Here is an 18,963-nt window from a genome sequence, read left to right on the forward strand (position 1 = left end):
AATTGACCTAAATAATTGGACTGGACCCTTTGAAGGTAATAAAGTTTTAAATTCAATTCAGTTCAAGTTTATTTGTATAGCCCTTTTTTCAATCGACATTGTCTCAAAGCAGCTTTACAGAACATAAACATAGAACAAAAGGTTATTATAAAGAATAATATAAAGATTAATTTGATACAAAATTCAAGATCAATATTAGACATATTTAAATCTGTTTGTATTTATCCCCAGTGAGCAAGTCAGAGGTGACTCAGGTAACTGTGGTGAGGAAAAACTCCATTGAATAGAAGGAAGAAACCTTGAGAGGATCCAGACTCAAAGGGGAACCCTAGGGGAAGGGGAATCCTATACATACATAAATGTACATTACATGCAGCTTTTTAGTAAAACGATACATAATAAATGTTCATAATGTGTACCACCCCAACTGAGAAGGATTTTTTTATTAGAGTGTAGAACGCCACATACTTTCTGTTAGCAAGGTTTGGTTTATGAGTCTTTTATCTATACTGTAGGTTGAAAGCTATACTATCCAAGATACTCAGAGTATTTTGTACCCTATTAATATCCAAGAGTGAACAGATTTAGGTTTGTTTATTTAATTGCAATTCTGTATGATTGTACCAGTGGCCAGTGATTGGTCACGTTCTGATTTCTTGTCAGTGATTGATCAGAAAGTGTTGATTCATTTTCTGTTAGTAACACTAGCAGTAATTCGAATCACAAGCTTATACTAATGCATGTGCGTCCTCATTTTTATACTTACAGTTAATTCAGAGAGACTTGCATAGAGGAAACTTACATACAATTTCGGTCAAATAATTGAGGTGGAACAGTAATGCATTTCCTCACTAACCTGTTATTGATTAATATCTTGTTACAACATGCACCATACACCCCCCGACAAAAGTCGTTGCCTATCCAAGTTGTAGGAACAACAAATAATAATTTGACTTCTAGTTGACTTCTAGTTAGTCTTGACAATGACTCAAATAACTTATTAATAGTATGATTAGGAGTGCCATCCTGCTGAAGAATTTGCCCTCTCCTGATGGTTTGGAATGTAATGGGCAGCAAGAATGTCTTGATACCTCAGGCTGTTGATGTTGCCATCCACTCTGCAGATCTCTCGCACGTCCCCATACTGAATGTTTTCCTCCATCGAACTTGACTGTTTTCTGTTTGAATTTTGGGTACATGTGGGTTTCAGTAGGTCTTCTGCAGTATTTGCGACAATTGGGATGCAGTTCAGTAGATTATTCATCAGAAAAATCGACCTTCTGCCACTTTTCCACAGTCCATCCTTCCTGCAAGCTGTGGGCCTTGGCGAATGCAACAAGATTTTTTAGTTGTCTTCAGAGCTTATGTAGGGCCGGCCCTGGAATGTCGAACCAACAAATGGTCCCCTTGAACAGTTGTCTTACTGGGTCTGCCTGACCTGGGCCTGTCATGAACTTCACCGGTTTCTTCAAATCTTTTTCTTATCCTCTCCACTTGCCATTTAGATACATTAAAGATGTCTGCCACCTCAGCAGGAGACTTGGTCTGTGGTTGAATCTTTGACATGCTGTCAGAGGTCAGGATGCATTTCAAATGAAGGTTGGGTGTGCTGGGGTTCTTCTTCTACACAACTGGGAATGTGTTAATTAAAGTACTTCTCACAGGTGACGCTCTAATCTGTGATTGGTTGAATCCTTTAAAGATAAAGCAAAGTCCGACCTTTCTGTCATAATTAGATAATTAAAAATAAAGGCATGATAAGATTTTATTAAGATTCTATAGTAATCTAGAGGCCTTTGCTTTTCATATACTGTAAGCCATTTCTGATTCCAAATGATCAACTAGAAGTCAAGTTATTATTTGTTGTTCCTATAACTTGGATAGGCAACAAGACTTTTGTCAAGGGGTGTAGAGGTTTATTCCTTACATAATGCTAGTGGTAGTTTTGAGTAGACTAGAATTTGTTTCAGTAATTATTTGGTAAATGTACTAAATTCTTAATAGTACAGTCACTTGCCTGTGCTAAGCACATGCTCCTTTTCCTAAACTTTCCAGCAATACTGTGTAATATCCTGTTGTACATTTTTTTTATTATTTCATTTCTTATTTTCCTCCATCTTCTCTCCAACTCCCCTTACTCTCATCTTTCCCCTCTGTCACTTCTCTTACCTTACCTCTCACCTATTCTGGTTCTGCCTCCTCCTAAAAATGATCACGGTTTGCTGACTATGTATATTTATTTTTAAAGACAACAATTTCCCTTAGCTGCAATAAATGCAATATTTTGTATATTACATGTGCGCCGATAAACAATAATCCTAATAAATAAAATTACATTTTACATCTATGACACTTGGCAGGCACCCTTATCCAGAGTAATGTAGAAAAGTGCTTTGAAGTCTAAATATGCATATACGATGAATATAATAACAGTAATCTCTGATATTAATTCCCTATATGTCTCCCATGTCTAAGACCCATTGCAAAGTTCACATGAGTAACAGTTTCTGTTTACACGAAATGGCTTAAAAAACAATTTATTATCTACAGTTGTCATGAAGGAACTTGGATATGGGTGACGTCATGCTCTGTCAAACGCTGATTGGAGAATGTGTCTCTATTATGATATTAAATATTATATAATGATATATTAAGAGAAAAAAAGGTTTCATACTAATACACACACACACACACACACACACACACACACACACACACACACACACACACACACACACACACACACACTCACACAAAATTTGAATATTATTCACCTGAAAAGCAATTTTGAATTATAGGAATTATTTATTGGTTACATAAAATATGTGCCGTTTTGGTGAATATGGAAGATATTTGTAGGGTGAAATAATCACTATTGTACCATTAATTTTGTAACATTACTATGGCCTTACTACTTTTGGGCCATAGGAAATTGCTTGCAATGCAGTTAATAAAGTGTGAATCTAGGGTATAATAAATTAAACGATTTACTGACCTAAATCTGACTCAATAATTCATCAGGATTCATGACATTATTGGAGGATTAAATCAATGGAGATTCTGAAGGAAGACTCAGTAACCACATGAATACAATCTAAAAAGTCAGATAAAAAAAAATAAAAAACAGGTAAGAGTGACTGAGAGGTTCCTTCAAAACAGCAAATTATGCCAGCAACACTTTCAAGTGAACAGTTATCTTGATTTGTTAAACCTGTGTCATTTATTAAACTGATACCTGCAGGCTGTAAAGACCATGAGCTTAAACATACTGTTTCTTACAGAAGGTAGGTCTACATGATACTAAACATTAGAGATGAAAATCTGAATATAAAGTTTAAAATTAATGTGAACGAAGAGGATTTTTTCATCTTTGTCACTTCTGGAAGCCTAAAGTGCTTTAGATGTGGTCCAGAGGGACATTTCATTAAGAACTGTCCTGAAAAAGAGGCAGCGGGTCACCAGGAGACAGAAATGACAAAAGAGAACAAAAAGGAACTGGAACAGGACAAAGACATAGAGGACAGTGGAGAGGACAGTGCAGAAACAAAGCAACAGGAAGAAATGAAACAGCGCGAAAATAATAAAGAAGGTCAAGAAAGAGAAAATAAATCTGAACAGGAAAAAAATCTAATAGAGACAAAAACAGAAAACAAGTTAATGTTAACTATAATCCTGAACAGAACACACAGACAGTAATATAAGCAAATTACTGATGAGTGCACAGGTACAGACACTGACATGATCAGAGACGATGCTGTTAGTCAGATCAAATAGAAAAGCAAAAGCAGAAAGCAGTGGCCCACAGACCAGAAGAAAAATGACTAGTTGAAATGGAAAAAGAAAAGAAAACCATAAACATACAGGAAGCATAGACGGAATCAAGTAGTGGTCAATACACCAATATAGAAACAGAAAGTGATGACGACAGACAAAATAACAAACAAACAGGTGAATGCAAAGTTAAGTATCTTAAACATTTCTCCAAAAAACAAAAAATATGAAAGGAGTCAGAGTAAAAACTTTAAATGAAAGAAAGCTGGATGGAGGGAAAAGCTGGGAATTTTACATGACACTAAGCCAGCATGGAGAGTGTTTATTCTGTAAACGCTGAAGTTTACAATCAGCTTATCAATAAAGTCAACAAATGAAGACACAACTCTGTGTCCCTAAACCTTTTCCTGCACTGGGAAGTGTGCACAGTCTCCCTGCAGGTCTTCCTTGAACACATAACGTTTCCTCTGAAAGGAGCAGACAGCTGTCATCAGTTCACAAATTGAATTGTAGTTGTCCTGTAGCCTCAAATTCAGTTCATTCAGATGTGAAGTGATATCAACCAAAAAGGCCACATTATTCATCTGTTTCTCATTTTCTAAAAAGAAAGAAACTGTGTTGCCTTCTGACTTATTAGCCCTGCCAAAAAACATGCTACTTTCCTCCTGATGGACCAAACATAAGACCCATATCATCCTAACACACTGAATTTGCTGAGCCATCTCACATTGTTGTGCAGCAAAAGATCATTAGCATTGAAATCAACTTAGGAATTCCCTAAGCATGCGATGCTGGTAGGAAGAGGATGCCCTGAGAAAATTGATCATTTTCATCATTGTATTCATCACCTCAGCATGCTCATCTGACAGGGAGGAGCCAAGGACTGATTGTTGAATGATGCAACAGTAAACTATGTGCTCAGGATTTTACACTTTCAGTCTTGCTACAGCTCTTTTCTCTCTCCCTTAGAAGGGGCTCCATATGTGGTTATCGAAACTACTTGTTTTGCCTCTATTCCTCTCTTTATTAACATCTCCTTAATGTCCAGGTAGATGTCTTCTTCTATTGTACTGGTCTGAAGGGGAGTGTCACATAGGTCTTCACAGAATGCTTTACACTACACTGCATACACTAACAGCTGAGCCTTGTCACATGTCAGTGGACTCATCTAAAGCTAAGCTTACATGCAGTACACATAATGCCTTATGCACAGCTTCATCTATCAGGGTCAACACATCTACAGATAATATTTCACTTTTCTTTGTGGTGGATTATGCTGACATGGGTATTTGCTCTTGTTATGGTTTTCCCTCAAGTAGTCTTTCAGCTACTCAGTAAATGGCTTTTAGTGTCGACCCAAAAACCAAGCAATTCTGATGGAACACTCAAGAGCACGATGCTGGGCAGTGACTTTACATTAATCCATCTCCACTGCTTCTCTCTTTCTACCCATCCTTAGCATTCAGAAACTGTACCAGCTCCATTTGTCTTCCGTGCCATGAAGATTTTGGACCTCCACTGAGATGAGGCCGGCTCTGTGAGAATCCTGAGGCACCTAGAGATTTACCAGCACCAGTTGGACTCTGCGATACTATAGAAGAGATGTGAACTTCATGTGATCTTTTGCATCAATACAACATTTATCAAACTGTATATTATAATCACACTCTCCAGTGTCCCCCATATGAGGATGAGGTTCCACTTTGAGTCTGGTTCCTCTCAAGGTTTCTTCCTTTACTATTCAAGGGAGTTTTTCCTCCCCACAGTCACCTCAGTCACCTCAGACTTGCTCATTGAGGATAAATACAAACGCTTTTAAATATGTCTAATATTGTTCTTGAATTTTGTATCAAATTAATATTTATATTATTATTTATAATATCCTTTTGTTCTATGTTTATGTTCTGTAAAGCTACTTTGAGACAATGTCGACTGAAAAAAGCGCTATACAAATAAGCTTGAATTAAATTGAATTGAATTGAATTGAACTTTATTACGTTCAAAGGGTCCAGTCCAATTATGTAGGTCAATTATTAAGTTTTCAAAGGTAATGATACCATGAGCAATGACGGGGAAGGTGAAGAAAGTGTAACATATCAACATATAATTCAATAAACACTGACTAAGAAACATTTTTTCATTGCTTTACAGAAATCCCTTGATTGAAGATAATTTGAGGGAAAAACTGCTTAAATCCAATGTGTTTGATGGGCAGTATTCATACAAGCTACTGTAAGAGTGGTTAAGTGTACAACTGCCCGTATTATGACCACCATGACATCACATGACCTTGACCCATGCTGACCTGTGCAATAACCTTCATTCTTCTGGGAAGGACTACAGTCACCTGAGTCACCTCAGACTTACTCATTGGGGATAAATACAAACACATTTAAATATATCTAATATTAATCATGAATTTTTGTATTATATTAATCTTTATATTGTTCTTTATAATAACCTTTTGTTCTATGTTTATGTTCTGTAAAGCTACTTTAAGACAATGTCAATTGTAAAAATCACTATACAAATAAACTTAAATTGAATTGAATGTGTGCCTCAGGATCCTGGTGGTCTGGTCATACCGGGTTCTGAGATTACTTATTTTCTGTGATCTCACTTCAGATTTGAGTGTTTATGCTTGTTTATAACCTTTATGTTTTGTCTCATAATGGTGTTTCACATTGGCACTTTTAGTTTCTGAACACATGAGACACTGGTTTTGTGCTTTAGTGAAGTATGAACAGAAGTATTAACTGTTTGTTCCTTATTTTTTCTCTTTATCTGTCTCACTCGTCTGTTTCTCTCCCTTTGTTTTCGACATGTATAAATATCTTTCTTTTCTTTTACCGTATTTTCACGTACTGTATAACTTTCTTTCTTTATTCTTTTCTCGATTTATATGGAGGGTCGCAAAGAATATATTTAGGTGCAATACCGCCACCTACTGTACCAGGATATGCAACCTCAGGGCTTCATGTACCTACTATATATATATACATTCCCAAATTTTTTCACCCAACCCTAATATCCCTTTCAAACTCCATTCATGTATCCTTCCTTTAAATATTTCCCTTTCTAAGTTATATTTTTTATTATGGCATGTTCCACATTTTCTGGAACATTACATGCATCACATTTATCTGATGTGCATTTTCACATTAAAATCCATTGGATTTTAATCTAGTGTGTCCTAGTCTTAATCTTGATAAAATCATTTCTTCTCTTCTACATATCCCTTTAATTGCCTTGACCTTGATTGCATTTTGTATATTATAATAGTGTCTCCCTTTGTCTATATCCTATTTTTTCTGCCACGTTTCATCTATTGCTGTTTTTATTAATGACTTGGCCTCACCTTTCCCAAATGGGATTTTCATAATTTCCTAATTCTTTATTTTTTGCAGTCAGATCTGCTATCTCATTGCCCTGTAAACCAACATGAGCCGGGACCCAACAACATTGTACGTCAATTCCAAGTCTTTCTATTCTTAGCATTATTGTGAGCATTTTGTTTAATAGGTCATCTGTTTCAGTTGAACCCAAGCTATAACATGCTGTGATAGAGTCAGAACATATAATTACTCTTTGAGGTTTTACTTCTTCTACCCATTGTAAACCTAGAATTATAGTATTATTATATACTTCAGCTGTGTACACAGATAGACTATCATTAATTTGTTTACATATATTTATGTCAAACTCTGGTATATACACTCCTACTCCCACATTAGTGTTATTTGGGTCTTTAGGCCCATCAGTAAATATTAACAAAAACTGATAAAACATGTTTTTAACATATTCTTGAGTCAATTTCTTGTTACTTTCAGACTATTCTCTCTTTAACGCTAGAAGTTTTAAGTCAACATTGGGAACTGTGAATATCCATGGTGGAACATACTATATTTGGCCCATACTCAACTTTGTTTAGGCCATACTTTTCTGCTATTGTATTAATATTCCACCCAAACCCTTTACCTATTTGTTTTTGTGAGTACTCCCAACAATCAGATAGTACTTCTATAGTAGGTTGTTCTTTCCCAGAACCTTTGAGCTTAACCCAGTATGTCAAGGAAAGATTTAGTCTTCTTAGATTTAAATGTAATTCGCCAGATTCCACAAGTAATGCATTATTAGTAGTTTTAATAGCACCAATGCTGAGTCTAAGAGCTCTGGACTGTATTCTGTCAAGTTTCTCAAGCACACTCTTAGCTGCTGCCCCATGTACCATACACCCATAGTCAATACATGATCGTATTAGGGCCCTATATATACCCAGTAAGGGGGGCACGGTGGCTTAGTGGTTAGCACGTTTGCCTCACACCTTCATGGTTGGGGGTTCGATTCCCGCCTCCGCCTTGTGTGTGTGTGGAGTTTGCATGTTCTCCCCGTGCCTCGGGGATTTCCTCCAGGTACTCCGGTTTCTTCCCCGGTCCAAAGACATGCATGGTAGGTTGATTGGCATCTCTGGAAAATTGTCCGTAGTGTGTGAGTGTGTGAGTGAATGAGAGTGTGTGTGCCCTGCGATGGGTTGGCACTCCGTCCAGGGTGTATCCTGCCTTGATGCCCGATGACACCTGAGATAGGCACAGGCTCCCCGTGACCTGACAAGTTCGGATAAGCGGTAGAAAATGAATGAATGGATGAATATATCCAGTAATGACTGTTTATCTGCATCCCACTCATAACATGAAACAGGTTTTAAATCATAGGTTTTAAATCATAACTTTCTGCATTGTCAGAGGAACAATTCAAAAGCCGCTACAACAACAAGTGCCACGTGGCTCTGTGGCTAGATAGACTAGTCTAGTTCTTCAATAGAAAACTTCAGTGAATTTTTTTTTCTCCATAAACACTTAAAATGAACTTTAATGGCCATCAGAACTCAATGATGTGCACAAGCAGTTCATGCTATGGCTGATGATTTTTCACCTTTAAACACTGGGCAATAAAAATGTCATTTTATCAGGCGGAAATACTTTTCTTTTTTTTTTCTCTGACATGATTCGAGTTTTTCACTTGAGTTTTTCTCTTTCTTTGTCTTTTGTCTTTTACGTTTGTTCATTTGTAAGGAAAATAATTGATTTGGAAAAAAGTATACATATATATTTTTATATATATATATATATAATTTACAATTTCAAACACAGGATCAATTAAATTGATCAAATGAATTTTATAATAACACTATAACACTTTGGTGTTAGTGAAAGAGAAGCCTTTGAACTGCTCTTGGCTGGACTGGTTGAAGAAGGAAAGTTCCCCATGAGGAAGCTCGGGATCCTCACAAGTGGATCCTTTCAGAAAATTACAGATGTCTCTTTTTGACATAATCTGTGGCTTAAAAGGGGGTGGGATCTTCCTCTGTTCCAGCAGGACCCAGTTGATATTTTTGAAGAAAGGGTGAACTTTGATGCCGTTCTCTTTGCCTTGGGACTTCACACAGCCGAGACGATTCTTGGGGTTCTTCTCCAGGAATGCTTTCAGGATGCTGATCGCCTCTATGCTGAGATTTGATGGGTAATGTGGTTCAGCATTGACAATGTAATCGTACATCTTCTGCTCGTTGTCATCATGAAAAGGGTCACAGCCTGTCATCATCTCGTACATGATCACACCCAGGGCCCACCAATCCACCGACGTGCCGTATTCCCAATACTGGATCATCTCTGGTGACTTGTAGTTGGGTGTGCCCCAAAACGTTTTGGCCATCTTTCCATCCACTATGCCATCCATGCATATGCCAAAGTCTGCAATCTTGCAGTGGCCATCGGCATCTAAGAGGATGTTTTCGGGCTTGATATCTCTGTGAATAATACCGTTTTGGTGGAGGAACATGAGGGCACAGGCGATCTCAGCAGCATAAAATTGGGTGCAACATTCATCAAACCCTTGTAACATGTGGAATGCAAGATCTCCTCCATTCAAATATTCCATAGCAAAGCACAATGAATCGTCGGTCTGGAAGCTGCAGAACAGGTGGGTCAGGTAGGGGTGTTCACTTGCCAGAGTCAAGATGCGTCTTTCCATAAGGGCGTAGCTGATCATATTAAATTCCCTAATCGTGTCCTTCTTTATGATCTTCAGTGCATACACCTCATCGGTGCCTTTGAGCTCAGACAAAATTACCTTCCCGAATGTACCCCTTCCAAGTACACAGAGGAGGTTGAAGTCCTCCAGACTCTTTCTCTCATGCTGTAGCTTTATATCCTCTTGGCTTTCTTCTGAACTGCAGTCTTTCACTGATGAGCTATTTTCTGCTTGATCCAGAGGGTGAGGTTCTGCATCTGTGTTGGCCATTTCCAATATATGTACTCTATAATAGAGAAGCAACCATATCAGAATGATCATTTCTATTCATTTAAACATTATTCATTGATATTCTTCTGTATGAGTCCATACTGGTGGTAAAGTTTTGATCCTCACAGTTCCACACTCTAGGACAGAGCTACTCAAGTAGGAATGCAAAACTGGATGTGATAACAATCTCAACAAACTCACATTGTTGAGAATTATGTTTAAATGTTCTAAAGATACAGCTAATTATGTGGACTGCACCTAGGACAACCTTTTGGTACAATCTTCCCTCAAATGTGATTGTATTAGTCTTTTTTTTACCTTTCCACACTGCTGGCCTGTTCTGTATCAGCTACTCCATGCCTTGCTTTGTTTTTCTGTTCACAACAACACAAATACAACAAAGTTCAGTGTGTTCACATAATCACAACATCATTAGGCACAAGTTTTACTGATGAGAGTCATCTACATGTGACTTCTACTTATTAGTTTCCTTTTTCAATTTCCTGTAAATATATTTGAATCCAAACATATGTTCAAATCTTACTTGAAGCTTGAGACGAATGCGAGTCATTTCGTTTCCCATAGCAGAACGATCTTCCAATAAACAGAGCTGAACAGTAATTAAAGTAACAATGTAAAAGCACAATGTAGGACTGCAAACGTACACACTGTAGAACTGTTAATGGTCATGTGATCAAGAACTATTAATGGTCTATCGCCTGCAATGATTCTGCTTTAGAACAGTGTTCTAAATGATTCTATTTTCTATGATGTCACTGCTGCCTAGCATTTTCTTTTTTTTTTAATAAAATTTCTTAACATTTAATTACATTTAATATTTGGCGTAAACGTGTTTTATGTATTTTAAGGAAACTTTTTTTCTCATAACCACTAATATTTTTTACAATTTTCCTAATGATAATTATTGATTTCATTTATTGTTAACATAATTGTTTTTATTTTGTGTAATTTTGTATTCGTACAATAACGTGTCTTCATTTTTATCAAGGGTGCTGATCATTATAGAAGTGTAACATGCCGGTAGGGGGGCATGGTGGCTTAGTGGGTAGCACGTTCGCCTCACACCTCCAGGGTCGGGGTTCGATCCCCCCCTCCGCCTTGTGTATGCGGAGTTTGCATGTTCTCCCCGTGTACCCGTGTTTCCTCCCCCAGTCCAAAGACATGCATGGTAGGTTAATTGGCATCTCTGGGAAAATAGTGTGTGAATGCGTGAGTGAATGAGAGAGTGTGTGTGTGCCCTGCGATGGGTTGGCACTCCGTCCAGGGTGTATCCTGCCTTGATGCCTGATGACGCCTGAGATAGGCACAGGCTCCCCGTGACCCGAGGTAGTTCGGATAAATGCGGTAGAAAATGAGTGTGAGAACATGCAGGTAAAAGTGAATGAAAGTGAAAACCCAGACTGCTAAAGCTAAATACAAAAACCTATTTCTCTTGTTAAATCAATAAATAAAACACAAAATTCACGTCTATCTCATTTATTTGAATAATTTGTGAAGAATAATGTTAAACGATTTCACTGGAAAACACTGAAGTCTAGAAATAATTATTGGAGGCAGGAGCCTTTAAACACTAATATGTCACTCTGCATTTTTTTAAATTTAGTTGCATGTACATTTACATGCTGCTGGTTGACAAGACAACATATTCACTGTATTCATGGGACAGTTTGTTTGTGAACCAAATATACAGTTCCTTCTATAATGATCAGCACCCTTGATAAAAATTAAGAAACATTAGTGTATGAATGAAAAATGACACAAAATAAAAACAATTATATTAACAGTAAATTAAAAAAAGAATTCTCACAGGAATATAATAAAAATAATAGTTGATGCTTCAAACCAAAATTTCAAACAAAAACAAAAGCAAAGCAACAGTGACATCACAGAGAATTAGAACTTTGTGGCAGTGCATTGTGGGCAGTCGCAGTCCTACAGCCTGTTTCTTACTGTCCTTAAAGTGTTCGTATTTATGTTTCTTTAGTGTTCATCTCTGTATATAAGATGATCGAATCTTCCATAGTCAACACAATGACTTGCTTTCATCTTTTGAGTCAGGTAAGATTTGATTTTACAAGAAATTGGAAAGAATACTAATGAGTAGAAGTCATACGTAGACGACTCTACTTTTCTCTGCATCGTTTGAAATTTGTTACAATATAATAAATCAGTAAAACTTGTGCTTAATGATTATGTGTATTATGTATCATTATAACATAATAATTATTATGTTGTGATTATGTGAACACACTGAACTTTGTTGCATTTGTGTTGTCCTGAACAGAATTGGCAAACACAGTGAAGCACAGAGTAGCTGATACAGAACAGGCCAGCAGTGTGGAAAGGTAAAAAAAAGACTAATACAATCACATTTGAGGGAAGATTGTACCAAAAGGTTGTCGTAGGTGCAGTTCACATAATTAGCTGTAGCTTTAGAACATTTAAACATCACTTCTCAACAATTTGAGTTTATATTGTTATCACTTCCAGTTATTTGCATTCCTACTTGAGTAGCTCTGTCCTAGAGTGTGGAACTGTGAGGATCAAAACTTTACCACCAGTGTGGACTCATACAGAAGAATATCAATGAATAATGTTTAAATGTATAGAAGTTATAATTCTTGCTTCTCTATTATAGTGTACATATATTGGAAATGGCCAACACAGATGCAGAACCTCACCCTCTGGATCAAGCAAAAAAGAGGCCATCACTGAACTGCAGTTCAGAGGAGAGCCGAGAGGATAAGAAGCTACAGCGTGAGAGAAAGAGTCTGGAGGACTTCAACCTCCTCTGTGTACTTGGAAGGGGTACATACGGGAAGGTGATTTTGACTGAGCTCAAAGGCACAGATGAGGTGTATGCGCTGAAGATCATAAAGAAGGAAACGATTAAGAAATTTAATATGATCAAGTACACCCTTCTGGAGAGGCGCATCTTGATTCTGGCCAGTGAACACCCCTACCTGACCCACCTGTTCTGCAGCTTCCAGACCAACAATTCATTGTGCTTCGCTATGGAATATTTGAATGGAGGAGATCTTGCATTCCACATGATGTTGCGACATGGATTTGATGAACGTCGCACCCAATTTTATGCTGCTGAGATCGCCTGTGCCCTCATGTTCCTCCACCAAAACGGTATTATTCACAGAGATCTCAAGCCCGAAAACATCCTCTTAGATGCCGATGGCCACTGCAAGATTGCAGACTTTGGCATATGCATGGATGGCATAGTGGATGGAAACATGGCCAAAACGTTTTGTGGCACACCCAACTACAAGTCACCAGAGATGATCCAGGATTTGGAATACGGCACTTCGGTGGATTGGTGGGCCCTGGGTGTGATCATATACGAAATGCTGACGGGCTGCGAACCGTTTCATGATGACAACCGGGAGAAGTTGTACAAGTCCATCGTCTTTGCTGAACCATATTACCCATCATTCCTCAGCATAAAGGCGGTCAGTGTCATAAAAGCCTTCCTGGAAAAGAACCCAGAGAATCGTCTCGGCTGTGTGAAGTTGCAAGGCAAAGAGAAGGCCATCAAAGTTCACCCTTTCTTTGAAAATACCAACTGGGTCCTGCTGGAACAGAGGAAGATCCCACCCCCTTTTCAGCCACGGATTACATCAAAGAGAGACATCTGTAATTTTGAAAAAGAATTCACCTCTGAGGATCCCAAGCTTTCTCATGGGGAATTTCCCATCATCAACCAGTCCAGCCAAGAGCAGTTTAAAGGCTTCTCTTTCATTAACACCAAAGTGAAATGATGTTATTATAATGTTATTATATTAATAGTGTTATTATAATGTTACTTTTTTTTATCAATTTAATTGTTCCTGTGTTTTGTAAACAAAATTTACATTGAAATTGTAAATTAATTTTTTTTTATCAATTTAATTGTTCCTGTGTTTTGTAAACAAAATTTACATTGAAATTGTAAATAAATTTTTTTTCAAAATCAATTGTTTTCCTTACAAATTAACACACGTAAAAGACAAAAGACAAAGAAAGAGAAAACTCTAAAGTGAAAAACTCGAATCATATCTGAGAAAAAAAGAAAGAAAAGTATTTCTGCCTAATAAAATGACATTTTTATTGCCCAGTGTTTAAGGATGAAAAATCATCAGCCATAGCATGAACTGCTTGTGTACATCATTGAGTCCTGAAGGCCATTAAAGCTCGTTTTAAGTGTTTATGGAGAAAAAAAACTCCACTGAAGTTTCCTACTGAAGAACTACACTAGTCTAGCTCATGTTCCAAGTGCAGAGAGAGCCACCTCACACTCCAGTCCGGTTGATGGCGGTAATGTATCCAACTCCTGAACAATGAAGAACAGAGCAGCCGCGTGGCTCTTCTTGTTGTAGCGGCTTTTGAATTGTTATTCTGAATAGTTTTTAACGCTGTAATAATTAAAGCTGGAAAAGTATTTGTGTAAAGAGTTACAAATAGACTGTAGTTTATACCGAACCCATAAACCGCCCCTAAGGTCCAGGACCTACAGCTAAAGCAGAAAGTTATGATTTAAAACCTGACGAGGCGTCTCTCCACCAATCGGCGCAGCTTTTGTAATATTTACGGTAGTGGTAGTGGAAACGCCCAGACCAATTGCACGCGAGTTAAGCCATAATACGTAATACCGCTCAGCCAATCAGGTCTGAGCATTCCAGTAGGTAAACATTACGACTTCACGGTGCAAACATATGAGCGTTAGAGACAAGTTATACGTGAAAATACGGTAAAAGAAAAGAAAGGTAGTGATACGTGTCGAAAACAAAGGGAGAGAAACAGACGAGTGAGACAGAGAAAGAGAAATAAGGAGCAAACAGACTCATTTCTGTTCATACTTCACTAAAGCACTAAACCAGTGTCTCATGTGTTCAGAAACGCATTAAAAGTGCCAATGTGAAACACCATTATGAGACAAAACATAAAGGTTATAAACAAATCTGAAGTGAGATCACAGAAAATAAGTAATCTCAGAACCCGGTATGACCAGACCACCAGGATCCTGAGACACACATTCAATTCAATTTAAGTTTATTTGTATAGTGATTTTTACAATTGACATTGTCTTAAAGTAGCTTTACAGAACATAAACATAGAACAAATGGTTATTATAAAGAATAATATAAAGATTAATATAATACAAAAATTCATGATTAATATTAAATATATTTAAATGTGTTTGTATTTATCACCAATGAGCAAGTCTGAGGTGACTGAGGTGACTGTGGGGAGGAAAAACTCCCTTGAATAGTAAAGGAAGAAACCTTGATAGGAACCATGCTCAAAGTGGAACCTCATCCTCATATGGGTGACACTGGAGAGTGTGATTATAATATACAGTTTGATAAATGTTGTATTGATGCAAAAGATCACATGAAGTTCACATCTCTTCTATAGTATCGCAGAGTCCAACTGGTGCTGGTAAATCTCTAGGTGCCTCAGGATTCTCACAGAGCCGGCCTCATCTCAGTGGAGGTCCAAAATCTTCATGGCACGGAAGACAAATGGAGCTGGTACAGTTTCTGAATGCTAAGGATGGGTAGAAAGAGAGAAGCAGTGGAGATGGATTAATGTAAAGTCACTGCCCAGCAACGTGCTCTTGAGTGTTCCATCAGAATTGCTGATTTTTGGGTCGACACTAAAAGCCATTTACTGAGTAGCTGAAAGACTACTTGAGGGAAAACCATAACAAGAGCAAATACCCATGTCAGCAACATCCGCCACAAAGAAAAGTGAAATATTAACTGTAGATGTGTTGACCCTGATAGATGAAGCCGTGCATAAGGCATTATGTGTACTGCATGTAAGCTTAGCTTTAGATGAGTCCACTGACATGTGACAAGGCTCAGCTGTTAGTGTATACAGTGTATTGTAAAGCATTCTGTGAAGACCTGTTATGTGACACTCCCCTTCAGACCAGTACAATAGAAGAAGACATCTACGTGGACATTAAGGAGATGTTAATAAAGAGAGGAATAAAGGCAAAACAAGTAGTTTCAATAACCACATATGGAGCCCCTTCTAAGGGAGAGTGAAAAGAGCTGTAGCAAGACTGAAAGTGTAAAATCCTGAGCTCATAGCTTACTGTTGCATCATTCAACAATCAGTCCTTGGCTCCTCCATGTCAGATGAGCATGCTGAGGTGATGAAAATGATCAATTTTCTCAGGGCATCCTCTTCCTACCAGCATCGCATGCTTAGGGAATTCCTCAGAGAAGTTGATTTCAATGCTAATGATCTTTTGCTGCACAACAATGTGAGATGGCTCAGCAAATTCAGGGTGTTAGGATGGTATGGATCTTATGTTTGGTCCATCAGGAGGAAAGTAGCATGTTTTTTGGCAGGGCTAATAAGTCAGAAGGCAACACAGTTTCTCTCTTTTTAGAAAATGAGAAACATATGGATAATGTGGCCTTTTTGGTTGATATCACTTCACATCTGAATGAACTGAATTTGAACTACAATTCAATTTGTGAACTGATGACAGCTGTCTGCTCCTTTCAGAGGAAACGTTATGTGTTCAAGGAAGACCTGCAGGGAGACTGTGCACACTTCCCAGTGCAGGAACAGGTTTAGGGACACAGAGTTGTGTCTTCATTTGTTGACTTTATTGATAAGCTGATTGTAAACTTCAGCGTTTACAGAATAAACACTCTCCATGCTGGCTTAGTGTCATGTAAAATTCCCAGCTTTTCCTTCCACACTGTATCTGTCCTTCCATCCAGCTTTCATTTATTTACAGTTTTTACTCTGACTCCTTTCCTTTTTTGTCTTTTGGAGAAATGTTTAAGATACTTGACTTTGCATTCACCTGTTTGTTTGTTATTTTGTCTGTCCTCATCACTTTCTGTTTCTATATTGGTGTATTGACCACTACTTGATTCCATCTATGCTTCCTGTATGTTTATGGTTTTCTTTTCTTTTTTCCATTTCAACGAGTCTTTTTTTCTGATCTGTGGGCCACTGCTTTCTGCTTTTGCTTTTCTTTTTGATCTGACTAAAGTAAAATTTGCATCGTCTGTGATCATGTCAGTATCTGTATGTGCACTCATCATTACTTTGCTTATATCACTGTCTGTGTGTTCTGTTCAGGATTATAATTAACATTAACTTGTTTTCTGTTCCTGTCTCTATTTGATATGATTTGATCTTCTGTATTATTTTCTCGCTGTTTCATTTCTTCCTGTTGCTTTGTTTCTGCACTGTCCTCTCCACTGTCCTCTATGTCTTTGTCCTGTTCCAGTTCCTTTTCATTCTCTTTTGTTATTTCTGTCTCCTGGTGACCTGCTGCCTCTGTTTCAGGACAGTTCTTATTGAAATGTCCCTCTTGACCACATCTAAAGCACTTTAGGCTTCCAGAAGTGGCAAAGATGACACAATCCTCTTCGTTCACATTAATTTTAAAATTTATTTACAGATTTTTATGTCTAATGTTGAGTACCATGTAGACCTGTCTTCTGTAAGAAACAATGTGTTTAAACTCATGGTCTTTACAGCCTGTGGGTATCAGTTTAATAAATGACACAGGTTTAACAAATCAAGATAACTGTTTACTTAAATTCAAGAAAGGAAAGCTTAGTGCTACACTGAATTAAACTGTCAAATATGCCTTGTCTCACATATGCTGAGATATTACAGATTGTTTCAGGACAGGGACAGAATGCAACCACTGCTATATTTGTCCCAAAATGTCACAGCCTGAGAAACAGGGAGTAACCACACATAGTGGACCATATGCTTTGACAGAGACTTTAGGAAGGAACTTCAACCACCGGCAGTATGTAGCACCCACTTGTGGTAACAACAATGACAACAGGATTGTACAAGTCTTCAGGTGGCTTCATGTGCCTACTATATGTTAATTTGTATTATATTAGTAAAGGAAATGTATCCTAAGTGAGGTCTGGAGCGTACATCTTGAAATAGAGCAAGGTAGTCAATTTGGTGCCGAGGTAAAAAATCAGAGTTCAACAGAATCAAAACTGTGGTTATTTTTATTACACTATCTAGTTTATCTAAAATGTAAAATTGAATGTAATAAATTTTAACAAAAACACTAGGAAACATATTGATTTCATAGGATAGAATTGGTTCAAATCAGCATCAACGTCTTTTTTACATTATGTGCATTAATATCTTATCATATGCAATACTATGTGCAATGTCATGTGCAATGTCATCTTAATTCTCAAGCACCTTTTTTTGTACATTATGTATATATAGCATTTTTCTTTTATATTTATTTCTTGAAGCAGTCTCTGTCAAAATCAACCATTCAGGATTAATAAAGCTCTTTTAATCACATTGTAACTGCAATCTAAACATTTTAATTTGGTTAAAGCTACAAATGAATTAAACTTACAACTCACAAAGTTAAAGATAATGGACGAGTTGAATTTTATTATTAAGAAATTATAAACGTAAAAAAATAAAATAAAAATGCTATATGTGTATATATACATAATGTACAAAAAAGGTGCTTCAGAATTAAGATGACATTGCACATGCACATAGTATGATATTACCTCATATTGCATATGATAAGATATTAACATAATGTAAAAAAGAAGTTGAAATTTAAAAAAAAAATTTAATTTTAAAATTAAATTTGTTTTGTTCAAATTTAAGTTAGATTCAATTTTACATTTTATATCAATTAGTTTGTCTTAACTATAGCAAATAAATAACAATAAACATAACATTTTTTATTCTGCCGAACTCTGAACTTTGACCTCTGCACCAAATGGACTACCTTGCTCTACTTCATGATGTAAGCCCCAGACCTCACTTAGGCTACATTTAGTTTATTGAATATAATTTAGTGAAACTATCATGTTTTACTGTGTGGTTTATACAGTCATA

The 18,963-nt window shown here is 37.1% G+C and overlaps 2 protein-coding genes across 2 annotated transcripts; one reads left to right on the forward strand and one right to left on the reverse strand.

Moving 5' to 3' along the window:
- Positions 1–8,423: 8,423 nt before the first annotated feature.
- On the reverse strand, positions 8,424–10,801 carry LOC113645394 (protein kinase C epsilon type-like). Its single transcript, XM_027150937.2, has 3 exons — positions 10,616–10,801; positions 10,390–10,445; positions 8,424–10,087 (listed from the first exon to the last, which is right to left on the reverse strand). The coding sequence occupies exons 1-3, from the start codon at positions 10,652–10,654 to the stop codon at positions 8,959–8,961; spliced, it is 1,224 nt and encodes a 407-aa protein (XP_027006738.1). The 5' UTR covers positions 10,655–10,801; the 3' UTR covers positions 8,424–8,958.
- A 1,182-nt stretch (positions 10,802–11,983) lies between these two features.
- LOC113645377 (protein kinase C epsilon type-like) lies at positions 11,984–13,996 on the forward strand. The gene is made up of 3 exons (XM_047815158.1): positions 11,984–12,150; positions 12,377–12,437; positions 12,731–13,996. Exon 3 carries the CDS (start codon positions 12,747–12,749, stop codon positions 13,860–13,862), a length of 1,116 nt encoding a protein of 371 aa, XP_047671114.1. The 5' UTR covers positions 11,984–12,150; positions 12,377–12,437; positions 12,731–12,746; the 3' UTR covers positions 13,863–13,996.
- Positions 13,997–18,963: the final 4,967 nt, after the last annotated feature.

This window comes from Tachysurus fulvidraco, chromosome 6, assembly GCF_022655615.1.
Source record: "Tachysurus fulvidraco isolate hzauxx_2018 chromosome 6, HZAU_PFXX_2.0, whole genome shotgun sequence".
In the NCBI taxonomy this organism is placed as follows: Eukaryota; Metazoa; Chordata; class Actinopteri; order Siluriformes; family Bagridae; genus Tachysurus; species Tachysurus fulvidraco.